Genomic DNA, 23,801 nt, shown 5'->3' with positions numbered 1-23,801 from the left:
TCCTTTATAAGCGGAGCACCCAGAAATGAAATCTATCGATATTAGTCTGCTGTATTTTTACGATATCTATAAAATATGGGCCGCGCTCTGTGAAAAGAGCAATTGTGCATAAGTAGCCGTCCCAGATTAGCTTGTGTATTTCAAAACAAACTAATGATAAAAAGCTTAAACTTTACCAACACATTAACAAGTATGTTATGTCAGGCACCTCCACAGTTTTTGTAAAGTCCGCACGGGCTTATCAGGAACGACACTTTCCGCTTTATCTTGCTTTATTTAATGCTTTCCGGTGGTTTATAGAGAAATATCAGTGAATTAAAACTGATAATTTCACTGTTTCAAACAGTGAAAATTATCAGTGAGAATTATCGATAATTTTCATTGTTTACTGTGAAATGACGTCATTTTTTGGACGAAATGACGTCATTATCCGAGCAAAATTATTTAGTTCAGTTTAACTCTTGAACAATGTATATAAACTGTGAAAATGCATTAAATAAACAGAAAATTTGTTGGATTCGGTGGATTATTGATTTTAATTCACTCGTGATCATAAAAAATATATATTATTCGTGAAAATATTATTTTCTATAATCACTCGTGAATTAAAATCAATAATCCACCGGATCCAACAAATATCATCTATTTAAACGAAAAATATCATCAACGCGGAAAGTGTCGTTCCTGATTAGCCTGTACGGACTTTACAAAAACTGTGGAGGTGCCTGACATCATAAACTTGTTAATATGTTGGTAAAGTTTAAGCTTTTTATCATCAATTTGTTTTGAGGTACACTTGACAGAAACTTGCAAGTTCACAGCCGGTTAATATGTCTTTAGACACAGCGATTGTAGTTTTTGATTTACGCGCCATGCCAGTCAAATAATGTATGTTTTTGTTCTAAACGGGGCCGTTACTGCGGTTGTGTCGTAAACATGCAAACACAACTATAACCCATTTATGCCTAGCGTCCAGAAAAAAGGCATTGGCAAACAGCGTAGACCCAGATGAGACGCCGCATGATGCGGCGTCTCGTCAGGGTCTGCGCTGTTTGCTTATAAGAATTTCTGTAAGAAATATTGTAAATATAGAAATTCATATACTAGACATTCCTAGATTTGGAAATAAATTGCTCCAATTTAGAAGGATGGGAGAGTCCATTAGGAAAATGGCTTAAAGGTGCGCAATATTACATTTTGGTGCATACGTTTTTACATGTATAGATGCAAGTAATTTCTAAACGCGTGTCATGTATGAGAATTTTCCAGATTTATGACACTTTCATATAGTTTCATATGCAGAAATACGTCCGATATCAAGACGATAAATTGAAATACGCCGAAATTCAGATACATGTACATGTGTTGTTTATGGCAAATATATCGGCCCTTTATGCTAAATTCTATATCGGACTTCGTCATCAGCTCGGGGTTGGCATGATATTTAAAACCTATACGAGTCGTGTTCTGAGAAAACTGGGCATAATGCATGTGCGTAAAGTGTCGTCCCAGATTAGCCTATGCAGTCCGCACAGGCTAATCAGGGACGACGCTTTCCGCTTTTATGACATTTTGTTGTTGAAATGAAGTCTATTTTTAGCGGAAATCCAATTTAAGCGGAGAGTGTCGTCCCTGATTAGCCTGTGCGAACTGCACAGACTTATCTGAGACGACACTTTTACGCACATGCATTATGCCCGGTTTTCTCAGAACACGACTCATATGGAATCCTTGCTGGCTGGGAAACGCATTTATTCATAAAAGTAAAGGGGTTAATAGGATTATGAACGATGATCGAATATACTCACTTGAAATTAATATATTTCGTACACACTTCTGTAGTCAATTTAATCAAAAAGATTTAAAGTGACCTTTTCACAGAATTTAGTTTGTTTTAAAGTTTTTGATTAAATGCTTTACATTAATAAATGTAAACATCGAAACTAAATAATTCTAGTATAAAAAAATAAAGAAAGAAAAAAAAGTAATCCACTCCCAGGCGTGAACCACTGACCCTTGGAATAAAAGTCTTGCGCTTCAGCCACTCTGCCATCCGTGCTGGCATAGTAACGGACGTACATTATACTTTATATAAGCAATCCTCGTAATGTTACCAAATATAACGATGACAACAGAACTTTCCAAATTATGCAATCAGTTCGCGTTTTTAACGCTTCATAATTTTTATGTATTTTAACTCGTCAAAAGATGCATATAATGGATATTTTAGAGCATGGTAAATGTTCAGTATAATTGTTTCTTGCCAAAAAAACTACATCGAAAATTGCAAATCTGATACTTTTTTCAATTTTGTCAATTTATAGAATAAATGTAAACGGACAGTTTTGACGCATTGTTTTTTTCGTGAGTATTGAATACATGTTTTCCTAGTTCGAAATATATTGCTGTTATTTCTTACAAAACAGAGCCTTTGTATACTTACGTAGTTAATAAGGTATGACAATCAGGTCCATTACGTAGTTAATAAGGTATGCCAATCAGGTCTATTATGTAGTTAATAAGGTATGACAATCAGGTCCATTACGTAGTTAATAAGGTATGACAATCAGGTCCATTACGTAGTTAATAAGGTATGACAATCAGGTCCATTACGTAATTAATAAGGTATGACAATCAGGTCCATTACGTAGTTAATAAGGTATGACAATCAGGTCCATTAAGTAATTAATAAGGTATGACAATCAGGTCCATTACGTAGTTAATAAGGTATGACAATCAGGTCCATTACGTAATTAATAAGGTATGACAATCAGGTCCATTACGTAGTTAATAAGGTATGACAATCAGGTCTATTACGTAGTTAATAAGGTATGACATTCAGGTCTATTACGTAGTTAATAAGGTATGCCAATCAGGTCTATTATGTAGTTAATAAGGTATGACAATCAGGTCTATTACGTAGTTAATAAGGTATGACAATCAGGTCTATTACGTAGTTAATAAGGTATGACAATCAGGTCCATTACGTAGTTAATAAGGTATGATATTCAGGTCCAATACGTAGTTAATAAGGTATGTTAATCAGGTCCATTACGTAGTTAATAAGGTATGACAATCAGGTCCATTACGTAATTAATAAGGTATGACAATCATACGTAGTTAATAAGGTATGACAATCAGGTCCATTACGTAGTTAATAAGGTATGACAATCAGGTCCATTACATGGTTAATAAGGTATGACAATCAGGTCCATTACGCAGTTAATAAGGTGTGACAATCAAGTCCATTGCATAGTTAATAAGGTATGTCAATCAGGTCCATTACGTATTTAATAAGGTATGACAATCAAGTCCATTGCATAGTTAATAAGGTATGTCAATCAGGTCCATTACGTATTTAATAAGGTATTACAATCAGGTCCAATAATAAGATATGACAACCAGGTCCATTACGTTGCTAATAAAGTATGACAATAAGGTCCATTACGTAGTTAATAAGGTATGACAATCAGGTCTATTACGTAGTTAATAAGGTATGACAACCAGGTCTTTTACGTAGTTAATAAGGTATGACAATCAGGTTCATTACGTAGTTAATAAGGTATGACAATCAGGTCTATTACGTAGTTAATAAGGTATGACAATCAGGTCCATTACGTTGTTAATAAGGTATGATAATCAGGTCTTTTACGTAGTTAAAAAGGTATTACAATCAGGTCTATTACGTAGTTGATAAGGTATGACCTTCAGGTCCATTACGTAGTTAGTTAATAAGGTATGACAATCGGGTCCATTACGTAGTTAATAAGGTATGACAGTCAGGTCCATTACGTAGTTAATAAGGTATGACAATCAGGTCCATTACGTAGTAAATAAGGTATGACAATCAGGTCCAATACGTAGTTAATAAGGTATGACAATCAGGTCCATTACGTAGTTAATAAGGTATGACAATCAGGTCCATTACGTAGTTAATAAGGTATGACAATCAGGTCCATCACGTAGTAAATAAGGTATGACAATCAGGTCCATTACGTAGTAAATAAGGTATGACAATCAGGTCCAATACGTAGTTAATAAGGTATAACTATCAGGTCCATTACGTAGTTAATAAGGTATGACAATCAGGTCCATTACGAAGTTAATAAGGTATGACTATCAGGTCCATTACGTCGTTAATAAGGTATGACAATCAGGTCCATTACGTAGTAAATAAGGTATGACAATCAGGTCCAATACGTAATTAATAAGGTATGACTATCAGGTCCATTACGTAGTTAATAAGGTATGACAATCAGGTCTATTATGTAGTTAATAAGGTATGACAATCAGGTCCAATACGTAGTTAATAAGGTATGACTATCAGGTCCATTACGTAGTTAATAAGGTATGACAATCAGGTCCATTACGTAGTTAATAAGGTATGACAATCAGGTCCATCACGTAGTAAATAAGGTATGACAATCAGGTCCAATACGTAGTTAATAAGGTATAACTATCAGGTCCATTACGTAGTTAATAAGGTATGACAATCAGGTCCATTACGAAGTTAATAAGGTATGACTATCAGGTCCATTACGTCGTTAATAAGGTATGACAATCAGGTCCATTACGTAGTAAATAAGGTATGACAATCAGGTCCAATACGTAGTTAATAAGGTATGACTATCAGGTCCATTACGTAGTTAATAAGGTATGACAATCAGGTCCATTACGTATTTAATAAGGTATGACAATCAGGTCCATTACGTAGTAAATAAGGTATGACAATCAGGTCCAATACGTAGTTAATAAGGTATGACTATCAGGTCCATTACGTAGTTAATAAGGTATGACAATCAGGTCCATTACGTAGTTAATAAGGTATGACAATCAGGTCCATTACGTAGTAAATAAGGTATGACAATCAGGTCCAATACGTAATTAATAAGGTATGACTATCAGGTCCATTACGTACATGTAGTTAATAAGGTATGACAATCAGGTCCATTACGTAGTTAATAAGGTATGACAATCAGGTCCATTAATTAGTTAATAAGTTATGACAATCAGACCCATTCACGTAACACTTAAATTGTAAATGTAATAGAAGGCTGTATTTGGGAAGCATATGGCCATGTGCGTGGTTCAACTATGAGTTGCCAGTCACATTGTTTTTCAATGTAATTGTAATAAAAAGCAAAATCTTGTTTGCTCCGCTTTATGATTTCTTCTGTTGATCTTGCACATTAATGATTCCCTTCCATGAAACATCACATTCAGATTCGGAAGACTGCTTAAGATTGCTGTAACAAACATGCAGGCGCGAGTGGATATTTTTGTAATAAACCTTTTCATGTGGAAACATTTTGCAAATTCCTTATAACTGTTTTCAATCAAGTGTGAGATGTCTTATTTTTTTATGTATCAATAAAGCAGTATTTCAGGTTCAATTTTACAACTAAAATCAAAAGCCTTCGAACAACAATTTAAAGATAAATAATAATAAGTGTTTTTTTTCCAAAACTTACGCATTCGGTTCATTTCATTATACTGTACACATCTTAAAATGCCAAATTCGTATTTCCTCAGACGGCGTGGTGATAGAGCGCGGTCCCGAGCCGACGGAAGTAGCCGTCAACGAGACGCAGTTCCTCTCGTGCTACGTCGATGTCGCAAGGAGCGATATTGACGTCAAGTACCGGTGGAAGTTCAATGGACATTACATCGACTTTAAACGGCACCATCATTTTATATCGGTACGTTAAACATCAACTGGCACAATCCTGAGTTAGATCATATTTATAAGGTTATTTAGTTGGCAATATATACGTATCATCAAAAATATGCTTTAACAAGTCCCTTTCGGTTCAACCGGAGAGGACTAAATTACCTTCGTGTGTCCTACGCCCGCGTCTCCGTCTGTCCGATTTGCTGTTGCTTTACTAAAAAAATACTTCAGATAAGTTGACGAAACTTCGTATGTGCATGAAGGATCATATTGGAAAAAATGCGCGTTATTTTTAGTTTCTTAATCAGACAAAAAAGTGTATCGCATGGTTAATACGGAAATAATGCAAAATAAAAATCATGATCCAGCTTTTATTCAATATGTACTCAAGCTATGACGATCAAACTTGGTATGTGGATCAAGGGCCAAATGGGGAATACGTACATAACATCAGTGTTCTCGTCAGACTAAAAGTGTGGTTGCTACATTTACAGATGCTATGATTACAGACAAAATTGAAAACTGAAATCTGGATCCTGCGATAACTCAACAATATTGGATGCTAGGTTGCTGAAACTTCGATTTTCGTAAAAGGGCTACATAATATTTCAGTGTTTTTGTCAGACGATAAATGCGGTTGTTCTGTGGTTACATGTTCTATTGGTCCATATATAATTGACAACTAAATTCTGGATATCGATAACTTACCAAGTATGTAAGCCTGGTTGACAAAACTCGGTGTGTGGATAAAGGTCCATACGTTTAATATGCATATTACATCATGTGTGTAGGTCTGTGGATAAAGGACCATTTGAGGGAATATGCTCGTTTTTCAAATCTTGGCCAGAAACAAAATGTTGCTATGGGCAAAATGAATCCGGACGTCAGGACAACTCAGCAAGTTCTAATGATAGGTTGATGAAACTCTATGGGTGGATAGAAGGCAAACTATTTCAGTTTATTTGTGTCATACCAAAAAAATTGTTTGCCGTGTTTTTTACAGAAAGAATTGAAGACTAAAGTCTGCCTTCTGCCATAACTACAGAGTATTAAAGCTAGATTTATGAGACTTATGAAGATCGTGTTCTTACTCGGACAACATAGACCCGATAGGGGACTGCTGCTTTGTCACTAAAAGCCTTGTTTAATTAATGGTATTTCGTATTTGTGTGATTGTATAGTGACATGCATGTTCATTACGGGGTTATGTAGATACAAAGACTTGCAAATTTGAAGTTCAATCAAATGTTGACAATCGTTCTACTGCGTCTACTATAAAAACATGTGTAATAAAAGTTATTAACTTATCCAAACCAAATATTTACCAATCATTGATCGAGTTACATGCTGTTTCACAGGGTATGAAGGAAGGCGCCTCCGGCCTCTACATCCGGGAGGCCCAGTACGCTCATGAAGGCGAGTACACGTGCGAGGCGCAGACGCCCCTCCAAGTGGACACTCGCACAGCCAAGGTCACCGTAAGAGGTCAGTTGTCAACACAACATGTAGGTCAGTGTCCACACAACATTTAGGTCAGTGTCCACACAACATGTAGCGAGTTGCGATGTATGAAAAGAGAAATTTTTAAATTAGAATCCTGTGAAATCGAGTTTTTGATATACATACGATTAGCTGCGAAAGTTTGTTCAACACATATTCTGTACGAACATAAACTGTTTTTACTTAAAAAGTCTTAATTGTACCGAACTTTGTCTGCATAATATTATAAGCGAGAAAATATTTTATCCCACTTTTACAGCGAATTCGGTTGATTAAAGCCCCGTTGATTAAATATCATCTATAATCAACGGCAGGAAATGACGTCAATATTTCGACGAAATGACGTCATAAATCCAGCGAAATTATCCAGTCAACCTAATTTTCTTTAAACAAAAAGGTTTACAAAATTAAAAGTGGGATAAATAGAATAATAGGTTAGTGTTGATTATAGATCAGGTTTATCATGCTCGGCACGAAAACGAAAAAGCACTCGCCAAGGCTCGTGCTTTTTTTTCTAAGCCTCGCATGATAAACCTGATCTATAATCAACACTAACCTATTATTCTCTATGTTTGAAGACATTTCAAACTTTCGGAAACGATCTAACGGTAATTTGTATCAACGTCTGTGTCACATATACAGATGTATCAACACAGGTCCGCCGGGCGCTCCAGCAGGTGTGTACGTTGACGGCGAAACGGTGACGTCATTCAGTGCGCGCGTCATCTGGACTATGACATCATCAATGGAACACGGTGCTCCCATTCTGTCTTATGATATCGAGGCAGAAACTTCTTACGATCCTGGAAACTGGACAATAGTTGCAAGAGGTGACCATACTTTGATGTAAACATAAAGAAAATCATTAAAAAGCCGATGATTGGTAAAGTCTTACTTAAATTAATCCATTGATACATTGAATTGATTTTTTTTTAATATTATGGTTTATGTTTTCCGTAGGTTTAGAGAGAAATATCAGTTAATTGAAACCGATAATTCACTATTTCAAAAAAGGTGAAAATTAACAGTGAACATTATCGATAATTTTCACTGTTTTACTGAGAAATAACGTTGTTTTTTATGTCATGGCGTCATTATTTTTGCGTAATTCCCCAGGTCAAATACAACAATAATCATTTGTAAGCATAAACTTAAAAGAACATTCATTGGGTTCGTTAGAATATTGACTTTAATTCACCCGTGGTCATCGAAAAAGAACCCATGTATTTTGATCACTCGTGAATTAAAATTATTCCACCAAATCCAACAAATATCCTGTATGCATTAGAAGATGTTTAATAAACGCTTGTATAATTTCTCCAATTCTATCATTTATATGAAAGTGCTACATTAACTCGCAGCTTCTTAAACAAAGAGAGAAGATCTACATTAATTCTTTCATTCCCCAAAATATGTACCTGTATGCTTTCGCAGACGTTTCGGAGAGCACTGCAGTCGCGACGGCTAAAAACAACGGAAATCGCAGCGATCAGCGATCTACCTACGTCACGGGGTTGGTTCCGAACACGAACTACCGGTTCAAGGTGCGCGCCGTGAACGCCTATGGTCGTGGATCAGAGAGTAGCAGACTTTCCGGTTCGTTATTTATTCAATATACTGTGAATAAAAGATGTTATTATATTCAAGACAAAATAACATGACTTGAATGTTTCTTAAACAATTTGAGCTATTAGTAAATTAATAGCCATATTTGTAAATAAAACATACAGATGTCTGCAAACAATTTGGTTAAGAGATATTTTTGTGTATTACTTTAAATTAAAATAAGGTGATTAATATTAATAAACTTTTTTTACTGTGTTTAACGAAAAACAAAACAACAACAACAACAAAAAAGGTTTAGCAAGTTTTCGCATCAATCCTTGGCTTAGAGCGGTTAAAAAATCCAGTGTTATACATTAGCATTAAGTTGATACATACTTCTAACATATAACTTATGCATACAGATACTGAACTACTTTCTTGTACGTACATGTTCTCCTCCTATTTCAGCGTACATCCATACGCCTTCAGCGCCCCCGTACCGCGCCCCGCACAGCGTGGGAGGAGGGGACGGCAAAGTGGGGACACTCAACATGTCATGGACGGTAAGTGGGCACACTCAACATGTCATGGAAGGTAAGTAGGCACACTCAACATGTCATTGACGGTAAGTAGGCACACTCAACATGACATGGACGGTAATTGGGCACACTCAACATTTCAAGGACGGTAAGTAGGCACACTAAACATGTCATGGACGGTAAGTGGGCACACTCAACATGTCATGGACGGTAAGTAAGCACACTCAATATGTCATGGACGGTAAGTAGGCATACTCAACATGTCATGGACGGTAAGTGGGCACACTCAACATGTCATGGACGATAAGTAGGCACACTCAACATGTCATGGACGGTAAGTGGGCACACTCAACATTTCATGGACGGTAAGTAGGCACACTCAACATGTCATGGACGGTAAGTGGGCACACTCAACATGTCATGGACGGTAAGTAGACACACTAAACATATCATGGACGGTCAGTAGGCACAATCAACATGTCGTGGACGGTAAGTAGGCACACTCAACATGTCATGGACTGAAAGAGCTCACACTCAACACGTCATGGACGGTAAGTAGGCACACTCAACATGTCATGGACGGTAAGTGGGCACACTCAACATTTCATGGACGGTAAGAAGGCACACTCAACATGTCATGGACGGTAAGTGGGCACACTCAACATGTCATGGACGGTTAGTAGGCACACTCAACATGTCATGGACGGTAAGTAGGCACACTCAACATGTCATGGACGGTAAGTAGTAACTCTCAACATATCATGGACGGAAATTGGGCACCCTCAACATGTCATGGACGGTAAGTAGGCACACTCAAAATGTCATGGACGGAAAGAGGGCACAGTCAACATGTCATGGACGGTAAGTTGTCACACTCAACATGTCATGGACGGAAATTGGGCACACTCAACATGTCATGGACGGTAAGTAGGCACACTCAACATGTCATGGACGGAAATTGGGCACACTCAACATGTCATGGACGGTAAGTAGTCACACTCAACACGTCATGGACGGTAAGTGGGGACACTGAACATGTCATGGACGGTAAGTGGGCACATTCAACAAATCATGGACGGAAAGAGGGTACACTCAACATGTCATGGACGGTAAGTGGGCACACTCAACATGACCTGGACGGAAAGAGGGCACACTCGACATGTCATGGACGGTAAGTGGGCACACTCAACATGTCATGGACTGTAAGTGGGCACACTTTACATGTCATGGACGGTAAGTAGGCACACTCAACATGTCATAGACGGTCATTAGGCACACTCATCATGTCATGGACGGTAAGTAGGCATACTCAACATGTCATGGACGGCAAGTAGTCACACTCAACATGTCATGGACGGTAAGTGGGCACACTCAACATGTCATGGACGGTAAGTAGGCACCCTCAAGATCTCATGGACTGTAAGGAGGCACACTCAACATCTCATGGACGGTAAGTAGGCACACTAATCATGTCATGGACGGTAAGTGGGTACACTCAACATGTCATGGACGGTAAGTGGGCACACTCAACATGTCATGGACGGTAAGTAGGCACACTCATCATTTCATGGACGGTAAGTGGGCACACTCAACATGTCATGGACGGTAAGTGGGCACACTCAACATGTCATGGACGGTAAGCAGGCACACTCAACATGTCATGGACGGTAAGCAGGCACACTCAACATATCATGGACGGTAAGTAGGGACATTGAACATGTCATGGACGGTTAGTAGGCACACTAAACATATCATGGACGGTAAGTAGGCACACTGAACATGTCATGGACAGTAAGTAGGCACACTCAACATGTCATGGACGGTAAGCAGGCAGACTCAACATGTCATGGACGGTAAGTAGACACACTCAACATATCATGGACGGTAAGTAGGCACACTCAACATGTCATGGACGGTAAGTAGGCACAATCAACATGTCATGGACGGTAAGTAGGCACACTCAACATGTCATGGTCGGAAAGAGGGCACACTCAACATGTCATGGACGGTAAGTGGGCACACTCAACATGTCATGGACGGTAAGTGGGCACACTTAACATGTCATGGACGTACGTGGGCACACTCAACATGTCATGGACGGTAAGTGGGCACACTCAACATGTCATGGACGGTAAGTGCGGACACTGAACATGTCATGGACGGTAAGTGGAAACACTCAACATGTCATGGACGGTAAGTGGGGACACTCAACATGTCATTGACGGTAAGTGGGCACACTCAACATGTCATGGACGGTAATAAGGCACACTCAACATGTCATGGACGGTACGTAAGTACACTCAATATGTCATGGACGGTTATTAGGCACACTCAACATGTCATGGACGGTAAGTGGGCACACTCAACATGTCATGGACGGTAAGTAGGCACACTCAAGATCTCATGGACGGTAAGTAGGCACACTCAACATGTCATGGACGGTAAGTAGGCACTCTCAACATGTCATGACGGCAAAGTGGGGACACTCAACATGTCATGGACGGCAAAGTGGGGACACTCAACATGTCATGGACGGTAAGAAGGCAGTAGTGTGAACCAGATTGTGTTTGTTAATGCTTTTGCTTTATATTTTGATTTAAGTAAAGACCATACAGATTTAACTTCAATACATCTGGAATCGATTGAATATACTGATCTTCATGCGTACATGTGTATATGTATACATTATTTATGTATTATAGGTTTATTTTAATGGCATATATTTATCTGGCGATACATAACACAACTCGAGTGCTTATTCATTTTGTATTACATATATGCAAGTTTTACGATTTGTCATGTATAGTTTACATTATGTCGCATGCTGTATTTCAGCCAATCCCCGAGTCAGAACATTGTGGCCCAGGGCTGGGTTACACACTGTACTGGAAACGCCAGAGCACGCGAGAACGATATGACTGGAACAAGGTAGGCAGGCGACACTCCAACACCCATAACTTGATGATAGTTAAGACGTCGTTAAGGTTTAAAGATCGCCTTTACAGACTTTAGAATGCTCGTGCCATTTCTGTTTGCGATTGAGCAATAAAATGAATGAAGGTATCTGACGATCTTGAAGCTTTCGGATTGGCTAAACGCATTGGTTAAATCATTGTGACTATCCCCATTTTTCATTTAATCTACATGTAAGATGGATTATCAAAACGCACGAATATTAATGTCGTCTCTATAATATATGAGAAGAAATGATGCGTCAAGCCTACCACTGATAGCGTGATACCTGGCATTGAATGCATTGTTCATTGGCATGACGGGCATGTCCTTAAGGCGATAGATCCATTGTATATTTCTCTATGCAACGCGGTTGACTCGCTACTTAAGGAATATTCATGTGCGTCTAGAAACCATCTTCATATATCATATACATTATTTAAAAGACACACATATTTGACTTAACTTAATTGGATAATTGGCTTTTTATGACGTAACTCTTCCAATTTAACTGCGGTAGCAAAAACAAAACCAATACTTTCCGCCATTGCTGTTAATTTTAGTAACATTACACTAAATCAGTGTGTACCCCTCCGTGGTTCATTCGAAAGAAGTGCCTATTTCTAAAGAGTTCATTTTCTCTTCTTAAATAAAAGACATTTCACCATGTGAGGCATGTCTTTTGTGGTTATTTCTAATAACATGTATGTGTCTGGAGTACTTTGATGTCTTGGAATGGAAGCTTACTTGAAATATAAACGTTTGGGGTGTGTTTTCTATTGTATGGGGCTTTTGTCAAAATAAGGCTTTCGAAAGACTGTTTTCTACGGTGGGTGCATTCGACAGCGATTTACTTTCTTAGAAGTTGCGAGACGGTATGTTTTTGATTGCAAGTATTGGAAAAAGACGGATCCATCTGTAAAATTATACCAGATTCGGAAAAATTGATACGTCGGAAAGGCATGAAAAATGCTTTGAAAATTGTCACTTTTATAATGGGACCCTGTGGGAATCGGAATTAGTGTAATATAACCTTTTGTCGGAAAGTGGTCCGCGTTAAATAGGCTAAACAACACTAATATTAACTAAACCTGAATAAACAAGGCTCCGCCATACCATTCAAAGTAACAATCAAAAAAGTATATGACCATTTAAATATATGCAATTAAGACATCAAATAAAATAAATACACGTATATCAGTTATTTTCAATTTGTGTCTAATTTTCATTCTCAATATTCATATAATGTAACATTTTCATGTTTTCTTCGGCACAATGGGGACACCTAAAGAAGCTATTCCGCCTAAAAATGTGCATCAGTGCAGCAAAACTAGATGTACCAAATCCGTGCACACACTACATTCATCCCATTAAAAAAAACGAAACATCCTTCCAGAATTCAGGTGGACTATTTTTCTTGCACACACAGAAAATGTTATCACTATCTGTGTCACTTTCAAGAGTTGACTCTTGCCCTGAATCAAGTGGAAGTAATGGTGCTGGCCAGATTTCTCAAGGCTGATGACATGTTTTTGTGCAGAATGCCTCAGTGAAGGGCTTAGCAGTGAACCTAGCAATATCTCTTGTAGAAATGGACACTCCTGGGTTGGAATGCATAAAGGCCCGACATTCCCTATTGTAGAACGCCTTCATAGGTCCAAACACCCTAATGTACAAGGGCTGTGTGAGGCGGCTGGAGTGTGGAGGAAGAACAAACAAAATAATATTTCTTTCCGATGCCCATGTGGTCAGTGTAAGGGAGAGATGACTCTTGTGCTAATCATAGAGTATATAATGTGATTGGGTTGTCATCCATGTTGGCATTCAAGGCTGCATACCGGGCTAAATGGCTCGTCACGTACTCTTTGAGCCGCTCTCTGATATTTTCCCACGGACCCTGCAGCCACACCTTTTATGAAGCTGCCACCTCTTTCCTGTGAAAATATAAAAGGGTGGGGCATGGTTGCCTAGAGCATGTATACCCCCGATCATAGTATCTGTATTAGATCGTGGAGAGGTCACTGCTTGGGCCTTTGCATCTTTAGCACACTATTTTTGGAGGTGAATTCTCTGTCGAGAAATCGGTCTCGTCAACAATCCATATCCGCTACGGAGCATTAAACTCCAACGCTACAGTACAAATACACATGCCGTTATATCGTTAACATTAAAAAACACGTTCTTGATGATAGTAAATCATATAACATGTACATTTCTTTAACAACGTCAAACCGTTTAAGCTACTTATATCAGTACGTGTCGGTAATGACGTCAAACCGCATATGCTACCTCATATTAAATGTTCGCTAATGACGTTATTCTTAATACGATACTTCACATTTATATTTCTTAAATGACGTCATATCCGATACATGACACATTACGTTCTTAATTGACGCCATTCCGCATACTCTACATTACACTTTCATAAATTACTTTAAACCGCGTACGCATCATCAAGTTAAGGTTACGTAAATCTAATCATACTGCATAAGTTGCGTTATATACAATGGTATATTTCATCAACCACTCACCCTTTATCCCCGTACATGGTGTTCTATGACATTCGCTGGATCAGACAATAATTATTTTGTGAGTGAATTTCATCATCTCTTCGTCATGTCTTCGCGCTGTTTATTAACAATAATTTGATACGTACATACTATTTATAAAATATAATGATTGTATCTATACTACATGATACGCAACACCACGTGCACATGTTATTTATGACGTAATACCGACTTCACTACATCCAATGCACACCTTTTTAATGAAATGATACACTACATATATGACGTACTTGTTTATTCGTGACGTCATAACGTTGTCATTTCGTCTTACATCTTGCTGCAGGTCGTGCTCCTTGGTAACGTGGGCATGTACTCGGCGCTGGTCGGGGTGGAGAACTACTACCTCGGGTATGACGTCATGGTGGGCGTCTTCAACAACCTTGGCGCCGGACCTAACTCCAGCGTCGTCACCGTCTTCTCCGCTATGGGCAGTAAGAGAACTTACAGGAAAACCTTGTTACCTTAAATTACATATTTATATTTTATACCACCAAGATTGATGAAGGGGCTGTAACGGTCAGTTTTTCTCGCGTTTTATTGGGTATATGCGATTGAATGAAGGCATATGTCAAAAATGCTTTATACGTGACTTAGCCCCATATTCAGGGGTTTGTGTGATATGGGTCTATTGGTTGCTAAAAAACGTCGAGAGTCAATCGAATTCAATGGTACGTTTTGATTTTTGTGACCGCTCAGCCTTATAGTTGTGGAGGTTTATTGTAACATATATAATAAAAATGTATAAAGGAGAAACATAACTCTCTATTACTTATTATACAATGCATTTTATTGTTTCACATTAACGTATATATTCAAATTAGTTGTTGTTGCTCAGTGCCGGATATCGTGCCTAAGATTAAAAGCGTAAGCGGAGTGAACCTGTCGAGCGTTCTAGTCACGTGGGACCCTATTCCGGACGAGAGGGAGCACATCAAGGGCCGCATTGGCGGCTACACGGTCAGTACAGTGCTATGAAGTATGTCGCTTAATTCATCCTCTACCTGTGGGGGTTTGGTTCGGGCACTCCGGCCACTGACTCTAGATTACACGGATATGAAACGGGACCGTTACGCCAAATATCTTGTTGTGTCTAAGTCACGTGACCGTGTCGTAACTATCGATCTTCTATCGAAGCGCCGAGGTTATAAATTTGATGTACCCACTCACGTATTTTGTTAAATTATAGTTTCATTTCTAGGTCGATTTTGACAAATTATATATCATTACAAAGCTTACGTAACGTAGTTTTCAGATATATAAATATATATTACGTTTTTCTTCTGATTTCGGCAGCCCGGCGAGTTATAACTTTAACTTTTGCAAATAACATACCGTTTTGGAGTTTTAGAATCTAGATTTACGGTTGACATGTTCGTACTTTATACATAATTGTAGCGTTTATATTTGGAGTTCAGTTTTAAAAATAACATCTTGCTTAGGAGAATAGAATTCTGTATACGATAGAAAAAAAATTTAAGAAATTAAATGGCCGGTTTCTAAACAAAAGCATAATCGCCAAGACCGTAGCATCAGTTCAGTGCGTTAGGAACGCGCGCTACATTTTCCCGCCTTCATTCCTTAATTACTTTCGTTTTTAAACAATTTTTTTTCTATCGTATACAGAATTCTATTCTCGTAAGCCAGATGTAATTTTTAAAACTGAACTCCAAATATAAACGCTACAAATTGGTATTAAGTACGAACATGTCAACCGTAAATCTAGATTCTAAAACTCCAAAATGGTATGATATTTGCAAAAGTTTAAGTTATAACTCGCCGGGCTGTCGAAATCAGAAGAAAAACTTAATATATATTGATATATCTGTTTACTACGTAACGTAGGCTTTCTAATGATATATAATTTGTCAAAATCGGCCGAGAAATGAAACTTTAATTTAACAAAAGACGTGAGTGGGTACATCAAAATGTATAACCTCGGCACTTCGCTGTACGCTAATCGTAAAAGATCGATAGCCACAACACGTTAAAACGCGCGGTGGTAAAATATAAAATGTGTATTTCTTGTGTTTAACTCGCTATAAATCCATTCATAACAACGGGAATATACTAAAGTTATATTTTTTTGAAAGAGGAATTAATAAGCAACAAGATAACGTATAAACCAATAAAATCGGATGAATAGGTCTTGCATAAGATTGAATTTACTACAGTAAGGGTCAAATACTCGATTCATCTCCTGTCAATATACACTCCGTGCTCCGGCCACCCCGTTCCTACAGTAAAATATCACACCAATATCGAAAATCTTTCAGTATGCGATGAAAAGGTGGAAATTGTACCCAGGATCCAAAAAAAAAGTCCTAAGGTCTTTAAATTTAGTATAAGTTAATAAGAAAAAAGTGATGTTTCATCCGAGTCCGTATATTATGTAGTCATAGGCGCGGAAGGATCTCATAAATTTCAAAATACACACGCACTACACATTTAACTGAAACATAGGTTTGCTAAATTTGTTTTTCTAGTGCGCACATTTAGTTGTACAAGTTACGTTAATTCTCCATAACTGCTTATCAAACATAAGGATCACCCTATCAAAATTTCAGAAAACACAATATTTGATTCACTTCTATGTCTTGGGGAACAAACAACGCGCGACGTGTAGGAACGTATTTGATATTATAGCTCGCCAACTTAAACACGGACCTTTTTTTTCAATTGACCTACTCAAAGACAAAATGACAACTTTCAAGAAATGGCAGATTTTGAGTGTTACTCGTCTGTTTGGCGGATATTTCTTGATAACTGTCGGTTTTCATTATGGCTAACACATGTAATTAAATTTGCGAAACACCAACCTCAACTTAAGCGAGTCGATCATAGAAAACAATTAAAGCGCATTGGTTATTCTCCATAGAGTACATGATTATCAGGTTAATTGTGGAAAGTCTTAACAACACTGGGAACACCATTAAAAAATATGAATTTTCTGTACTTCGGACATAATTGCAGTGGGATTTCTAGTTATTACTTTTCAGAGATCCCATCACTGTTCACTACCTTTTTATAAAAGCATATTTGTATTAAAAAAAGAAATTTCACAAAATTATATTCAACTTACATACATGTACTTTAATAGAAAGACAAACATCGATACCAATGCCATTTGAACTTTTTGTAAAACCATAGTAGTGTATATGTTCAACAATTATGGCTTTGTTTTTGAAGACAAATGTTTCTTAAAACCGAAATACGTTAAGTTCCTCATTGTGACGGATACCATGGCCTCACTGATGCGTGTTGTCCTCTCAAGATTCAGTACTACTGGAACAACCTAGGGTGCAGCCCGTTGAAGGGATGTGCGGTCACCAACCTGCGCAATCGCAACATCTATGGCCAAGCGAGCGAGGTTCTACTGATTGACTTGGAAATTAACTCCGAGTTCTTCTTCCGCATGCAAGTGTTTAATTCCGCCGGAAGGGGTCCAAAAGGGGAATGGCGACGAGGGGAAACATCCAAAAACGGTGTGAATGTTCATATCTCGTTGGACAGTAGTTATCCTTTTGTGTATTTAAGTACAAATTACAGTACATTTTTTCGATAAGCAATTGTTCAGCATGTTTCCATGTTATGAGCTATATGAAACAATTTGTAAGCTATAAAAATGTGCTTTTACAAGAAAATTTAGACCAGTTAAGTGTTTATGAAATTACACATAAAATACCTACCTGAATAAATCAACCCTCGCGGTATTACAGATATTCACTGATATACTTTGCGAAACATTAACATATTACACGTATTTTAATGGACAGTATTTTAATAATAGATAGTTGCCTCTAGTTATTATTTTATAATTATGGTGTTTGTGTCTAGCGCCCCTGAACTACCCTCGGTTTGTCACGGTGACGTCACATGGTCCAAATAGCGTCCTGGTCACGTGGCAGGGGATCATGACGACAAAGAATGAGGAAATTATTACGGGATACAAGGTACAAGAAGGATTGTGCAGTACACATATTGGCACAAGTCTTGTTGTGGTTTTTGATCTTATGAAATTCCCAACATCAGAACTTGGTGCATTTCAACTTATATACATGTATCTTTTTTTATGAATGGAAGTATAAAAACAGTAAAACAAATCATTTGACAATCCATAAGGCTCCTTCTATCCACAATAGAGTTCAAGGTCTCTGGGAATTACCACTACTGTGAGTCAGATAACTTAGCCTTACTGAAGTGTTAAATCTTTATAGGTTACTCTATTTAAAACTTGTGTGCACACTGTTTTACCTTCATACAGTATAGCACGCGTACAGAAACAAAATGATGCTAAAGGCATTTATTTAAAAAAAATGAATACAAAAATAAAATAAAAAATAATGCAGTCCTATTTAAAGTCTCAATAACTTCAAAAAGTTCAGTGATCATGGTAAGTGTTATCTGCTTGTTTGTCGATGTTGCTAATTCTATAACTCCTTGCTAATGGCGCTGATACTGTATCTTCCTGTGGCATCTCTCGCTAGGTAAAATGGTGGCTTGTGCAGTCGGATATTCGGCACGCCAACGAGACGACGACGGAACTGCTGGATACCTCGGCGGTGCTACATCGCCTCCAGCAGGAGAGCGTCTACCAGCTCAGGGTTCAGGGAGTCAGCGCCGGCGGAGACGGGGCCATGAGCTACTCGGTGTTCTTCACTTTAAAAGGTAAATCTTATTAATGCCGTGTCAAGTATTAAATAATCGATGAATACTCACGATTAACAATTAATTGTTTAAGTATGATGTTACGTTTAAGTTAATAGGTGTTTACTCACTAGTTTTGTTTGAGGGGGCATGATCCAGATCGACCCGGCCACAACCGAGATTTGCTACGAAGGCGTTTCCTGTGGAGCAGTGCCACTTCGCCTAGGGGCGGACATACGGACAGTGATACTGATAACAATCCTCGTGATGCGGCGACTGGTCACGCCCTAAATGATGGCACAAACAATGCGGCTCATAGAGTTAACGTGTGCATCGAGAAATGTGGCAAAGGCAGTTACAATTCTTACCTAGATAGAAAACTTAGACATGCATACAATTTACAACTAGTCTGGTATGGAGTTGACAACGATTTCTGACGCAGCTGGTTTATCGTCAGTTCTTTATTGTTTATTGCATTATAATTATACCCTATGCATGTACTTTAATGCATCTATGTCTTAAATTGTCCATACTAATCTGATTTGTTTTTCTAAACGATCTTCATATTTCTGACATGTTGGAAGCCTGGAAAATCTTCGTCTATATTTTGAATTTTTACAATTTATTAACAAAGTAATTTAAAAATGCACATAATAATCGTTTTATGTTTATCTTATTATCATCAGTTTACTTGCCTGATGTTACAGGAAACCTCCTAACTTCGACTATGCTATATACTTGACAGCATCTTTATTTTTTCTGGATTTCTAAGGACAGCCGTTGTCGAAAATCACATTGCCGATTATCACGTTGTCGATTATCACGTTGAAGTTAGTAATATTGTGTATCGAAAGAAAACATATAACGTTTACGAGATATTGTTGTTAAAACTGTGCTGTATATACTTTGTCATGGTAGTATATGTTCTTTATAATTTGCCATGACACGGTAATTATTCCAAGAATAAGTATTGTTTTAAATATTCTTTTACAATACACCAAACCGTTGTATATTGATGTCATATTGATTGAAAGTCCTGTGTAAATGTCATTTACTTATGAAACGATACTTTATTTATAGTAATATGCATTGAACACAATGTACTTATGTATAAGTCTTAATAAACTGTCTGTTCTGTTCTTTTTTTTCTCGAACGATATATGCTTTTATTTTTGGGATGTTTTTCATTCATGGTTTCAACCTCCGCGCAGAGATATGACTGGAACCAGCATTATACGTGAGAGCATGGAGACAACTCTGATTCTATAGGGTTCTTTGCTTGTCAGCGAGTGTAAACAAAACGAAGGTCACTTTTGCGCATGCGCAATTAAATAGGTCCGGAATGGTGAAAATATAATATTAAAAAAAGTTTCTATTAGCACCAAAATAAAGTGATACTTGAAACATTTATTTAATAATGAAGAGAATTACAAAATAACTGATGAGTGGACAGTTTATTTAAAAATAAAGAGCAATAAATCAGATCATTAATTAAAATTAAAAAATTAAAAAGAAAAAATATTGAAACTTGACATGTTAAATGGTTCACTATTGACGTTACGAAATAATTACAACATAGCAGTACAATCCAGTTCAACGTCGTAGCAACTTTCACAAGGATATTTCAAATGTCGTCTGTTTTAATACAAGACAGCTCAATCTTTGATTAACAATGTATGTGCGCTGAAAGGGGGGTAGTGTTGCGCATGCGCACTTCATTTCATGTCCTCAGAGAACGGTCGCATGTGTTAATTTCGTTTTTTGAAGACCAATAAAACTGTATTAATAATGAAAGCATTTACCTGAATAAAAAATGAAAAGCGGTTACGAAATAGGAATATAAAAAAAAATCCGGAAAATACTTATATAATGAAAATACTGGCAAACCAGTCAAGTTCTGATATCGTTAAATGTTTCACTTGTATGTTATGGGACTTTTTCACACATGTTAGCATGTTGTGAAGTTTGTCATAAAATGCTTTGAATTGCTTTGAATTGATAAATGTAAATATGAACTTAAGTTTCATCGAAATGACTTTTTTTCATTTTAAAGACCTTTGCTTATACAAGCTGTAGTATGGTGTTTAAATAGATTTTCTTAATCCGAAAATGCTATCTCTCGCTCTTGGATTCCAACTGTAGATTCTGCGACTTTCTTAATTGGCACGCAATTTACTGCCGATGGACCGACAAAACGGCTCTAGTATCGGCGGTTACCAGTAATATTTTCCGAAGTTAGTGCAACTTGTTTATTTTTCCTTATTCAGTCGAGAAAAAGGAAGTGACGATGAAAATAAAGTATTTTTTATTTAAGTTAATGAAAATCGCCCGTATCAAAACGCGCGATTACAAGTTAGAAGACAGTTTTGAGTGTTACTCGTCTGTTTGGCGGATATTTCTTGATAACTGAATGTCCCATAGACCATCTGTATATAAAGTCGGTTCACTTTTGGGATTTGTTAACTGAGATGTTTAAGAGATGTTACAAAACATGAAAAATGTGCGCTAAAAATTAAACAGTATTTCAACTTGTTAAATTCGTCATTCTTCATGTGCATGCCACTGTACCTGTACATTCCGTATTTTAATCGTTGCATCTGATTTCTGTTCAAACAAGATTCGAGTGTTTTTGCGAACATTGCTGTCTAGATTATGTACTCTTTAATTTTCTTAAATCAATTTCTTGTCTACGATCCATACACAATCAAATATCTTATGGCAACTATTAAAAATTATGAATAATATACAGGTAAATATGAAATGTATTAAATTTGCATCAGTAAAACCGATTATCTAGTCCATCTTTTTTTGTTTTCCAGTATTACACCGACTCATGGCCGCCTGAGCCTTTAGTATGGAAGTGTATATGATACACCCTGATGCTTTGATGATGTCAACATTCTATGACGGCATGATATGAAAAATGTGCCATGGTGTAAAAAATAACTCATCGTGTCGACTAAAACTATGATGGAAAGTCATTTTCACAAGAGCATGACGCCAAAAAGGATATTGATTTGTCGACTTAGATCATGTTGACCAAATATTTTTTCGGGAAAAGCCGAAAACATTCACGTCGAGACTTTAACTTAATGTCGTTATGGCGAGTAAAATTAAGAGGGAAAAACCTACAAAACTATGACGACATACCATGTTATTTCACAGTAAGTCGATATGAACTAAACCGGCATGACCATATAATTGGGGTGTAACATATACGCTTCCGTATTTTAGTCGTCACACTGTCTCGTAAACGTGTTGATTTTGTCAACATTTTCATTATCTCGGAGAAATGTGGGCTGGTCAATGAGGTATGAAAGCATCACCACTTGAGATAATATCATGACACATGTATGCAAAATATTGAATAATTGCTCTAGTGGAAAACTTGTGCATGTATTTATATTTAAAAGTTATTATTGTATGCATGGTTATAATCCAATCATATGTAAACAATCATGAAACCAATACTGTAAATTACGTAAATTTGAATACTTATGTTACACATTAAAACAGAATGGATGAATACTTGCAATACTAACAACTTAATGAAGGCGAAAACACATCTTTACACGAAAATATAGTGTCCAGCTTTCCAGTAAATGCGCACAACATAATGACAAATGCACCTAACAAAATGTCGTTAGTACAAAACGATATTGCAAATGCACATAGCATTATGAAAAATATACATAACAAAATGATGTTTCTACAGGACAAAATGTAGTTTACACAAAACAACTTAGTAAATGCACAGAACATAAAGACCAGTGCCATCAGAAGGCAGCATTGGCGTTCCATATTATGACGTAAAAAATAACTCATCGTGTCGATTAAAACTATGATGGCAAGTCATTTTCACAAGAGCATGACGCCAAAAGTTATGTTTATTTGTCGACTTTTATCATGCCGAACAAATATTTTTTCGGGAAAAGCCGGAAAGATTTACGTCGAGACTTTAACTTAATGTCGTTATTGCGAGTAAAATTAAAAATATGTCGACATATCATGTTATTTCACAGTAAGTCGATATAAATTAATCCGGCATGACCATATTATCGGGTTGTACCATAATACACGTCCGTAGAATATGGAAACGTATATGGTACACCCTGATACTGTGATGATGTCAACATTCTATGACGGCATGATATGATAAAGGTGTCATGTCGTCAAAAATAACTCATCATGTCGACTAAAACAACGATGGCAAGTCATTTTCAAAAGAGCATGACGCCTAAAATTATGTTGATTTGTCGACATAAGATATGTTGTCAAGACGTAAACAATCCGCATGTTGGAATAAAAGCCTAAATCTCTGACAATATTTTATCCTTTAGCCGTTTAGTAAATTTAACAAGTTCTGTGTTGTTTACT

At 37.2% G+C, this 23,801-nt stretch overlaps 1 protein-coding gene across 1 annotated transcript in view; it reads left to right on the top strand.

Annotated features, from left to right (window-relative positions):
* LOC127840671 (contactin-3-like) overlaps window positions 1-20,563 on the top strand; it is a 64,194-nt gene extending 43,631 nt beyond the window's left edge. The window contains exons 16-27 of the mRNA XM_052369083.1: window positions 5,533-5,699; window positions 7,030-7,156; window positions 7,828-8,001; window positions 8,606-8,767; window positions 9,185-9,279; window positions 12,091-12,183; window positions 15,064-15,211; window positions 15,616-15,737; window positions 18,052-18,262; window positions 18,615-18,730; window positions 19,265-19,445; window positions 19,570-20,563. Of these exons, the coding sequence (XP_052225043.1) occupies window positions 5,533-5,699; window positions 7,030-7,156; window positions 7,828-8,001; window positions 8,606-8,767; window positions 9,185-9,279; window positions 12,091-12,183; window positions 15,064-15,211; window positions 15,616-15,737; window positions 18,052-18,262; window positions 18,615-18,730; window positions 19,265-19,445; window positions 19,570-19,715 (1,742 nt within the window). The 3' untranslated portion in view covers window positions 19,716-20,563. The remainder of the gene's footprint in view (window positions 1-5,532; window positions 5,700-7,029; window positions 7,157-7,827; window positions 8,002-8,605; window positions 8,768-9,184; window positions 9,280-12,090; window positions 12,184-15,063; window positions 15,212-15,615; window positions 15,738-18,051; window positions 18,263-18,614; window positions 18,731-19,264; window positions 19,446-19,569) is intronic.
* The last annotated feature ends 3,238 nt before the right edge of the window (window positions 20,564-23,801 follow it).

This window comes from Dreissena polymorpha, chromosome 8, assembly GCF_020536995.1.
Source record: "Dreissena polymorpha isolate Duluth1 chromosome 8, UMN_Dpol_1.0, whole genome shotgun sequence".
NCBI classification, from domain to species: Eukaryota; Metazoa; Mollusca; class Bivalvia; order Myida; family Dreissenidae; genus Dreissena; species Dreissena polymorpha.
This window is presented reverse-complemented; position numbering and strand designations above follow the sequence as displayed.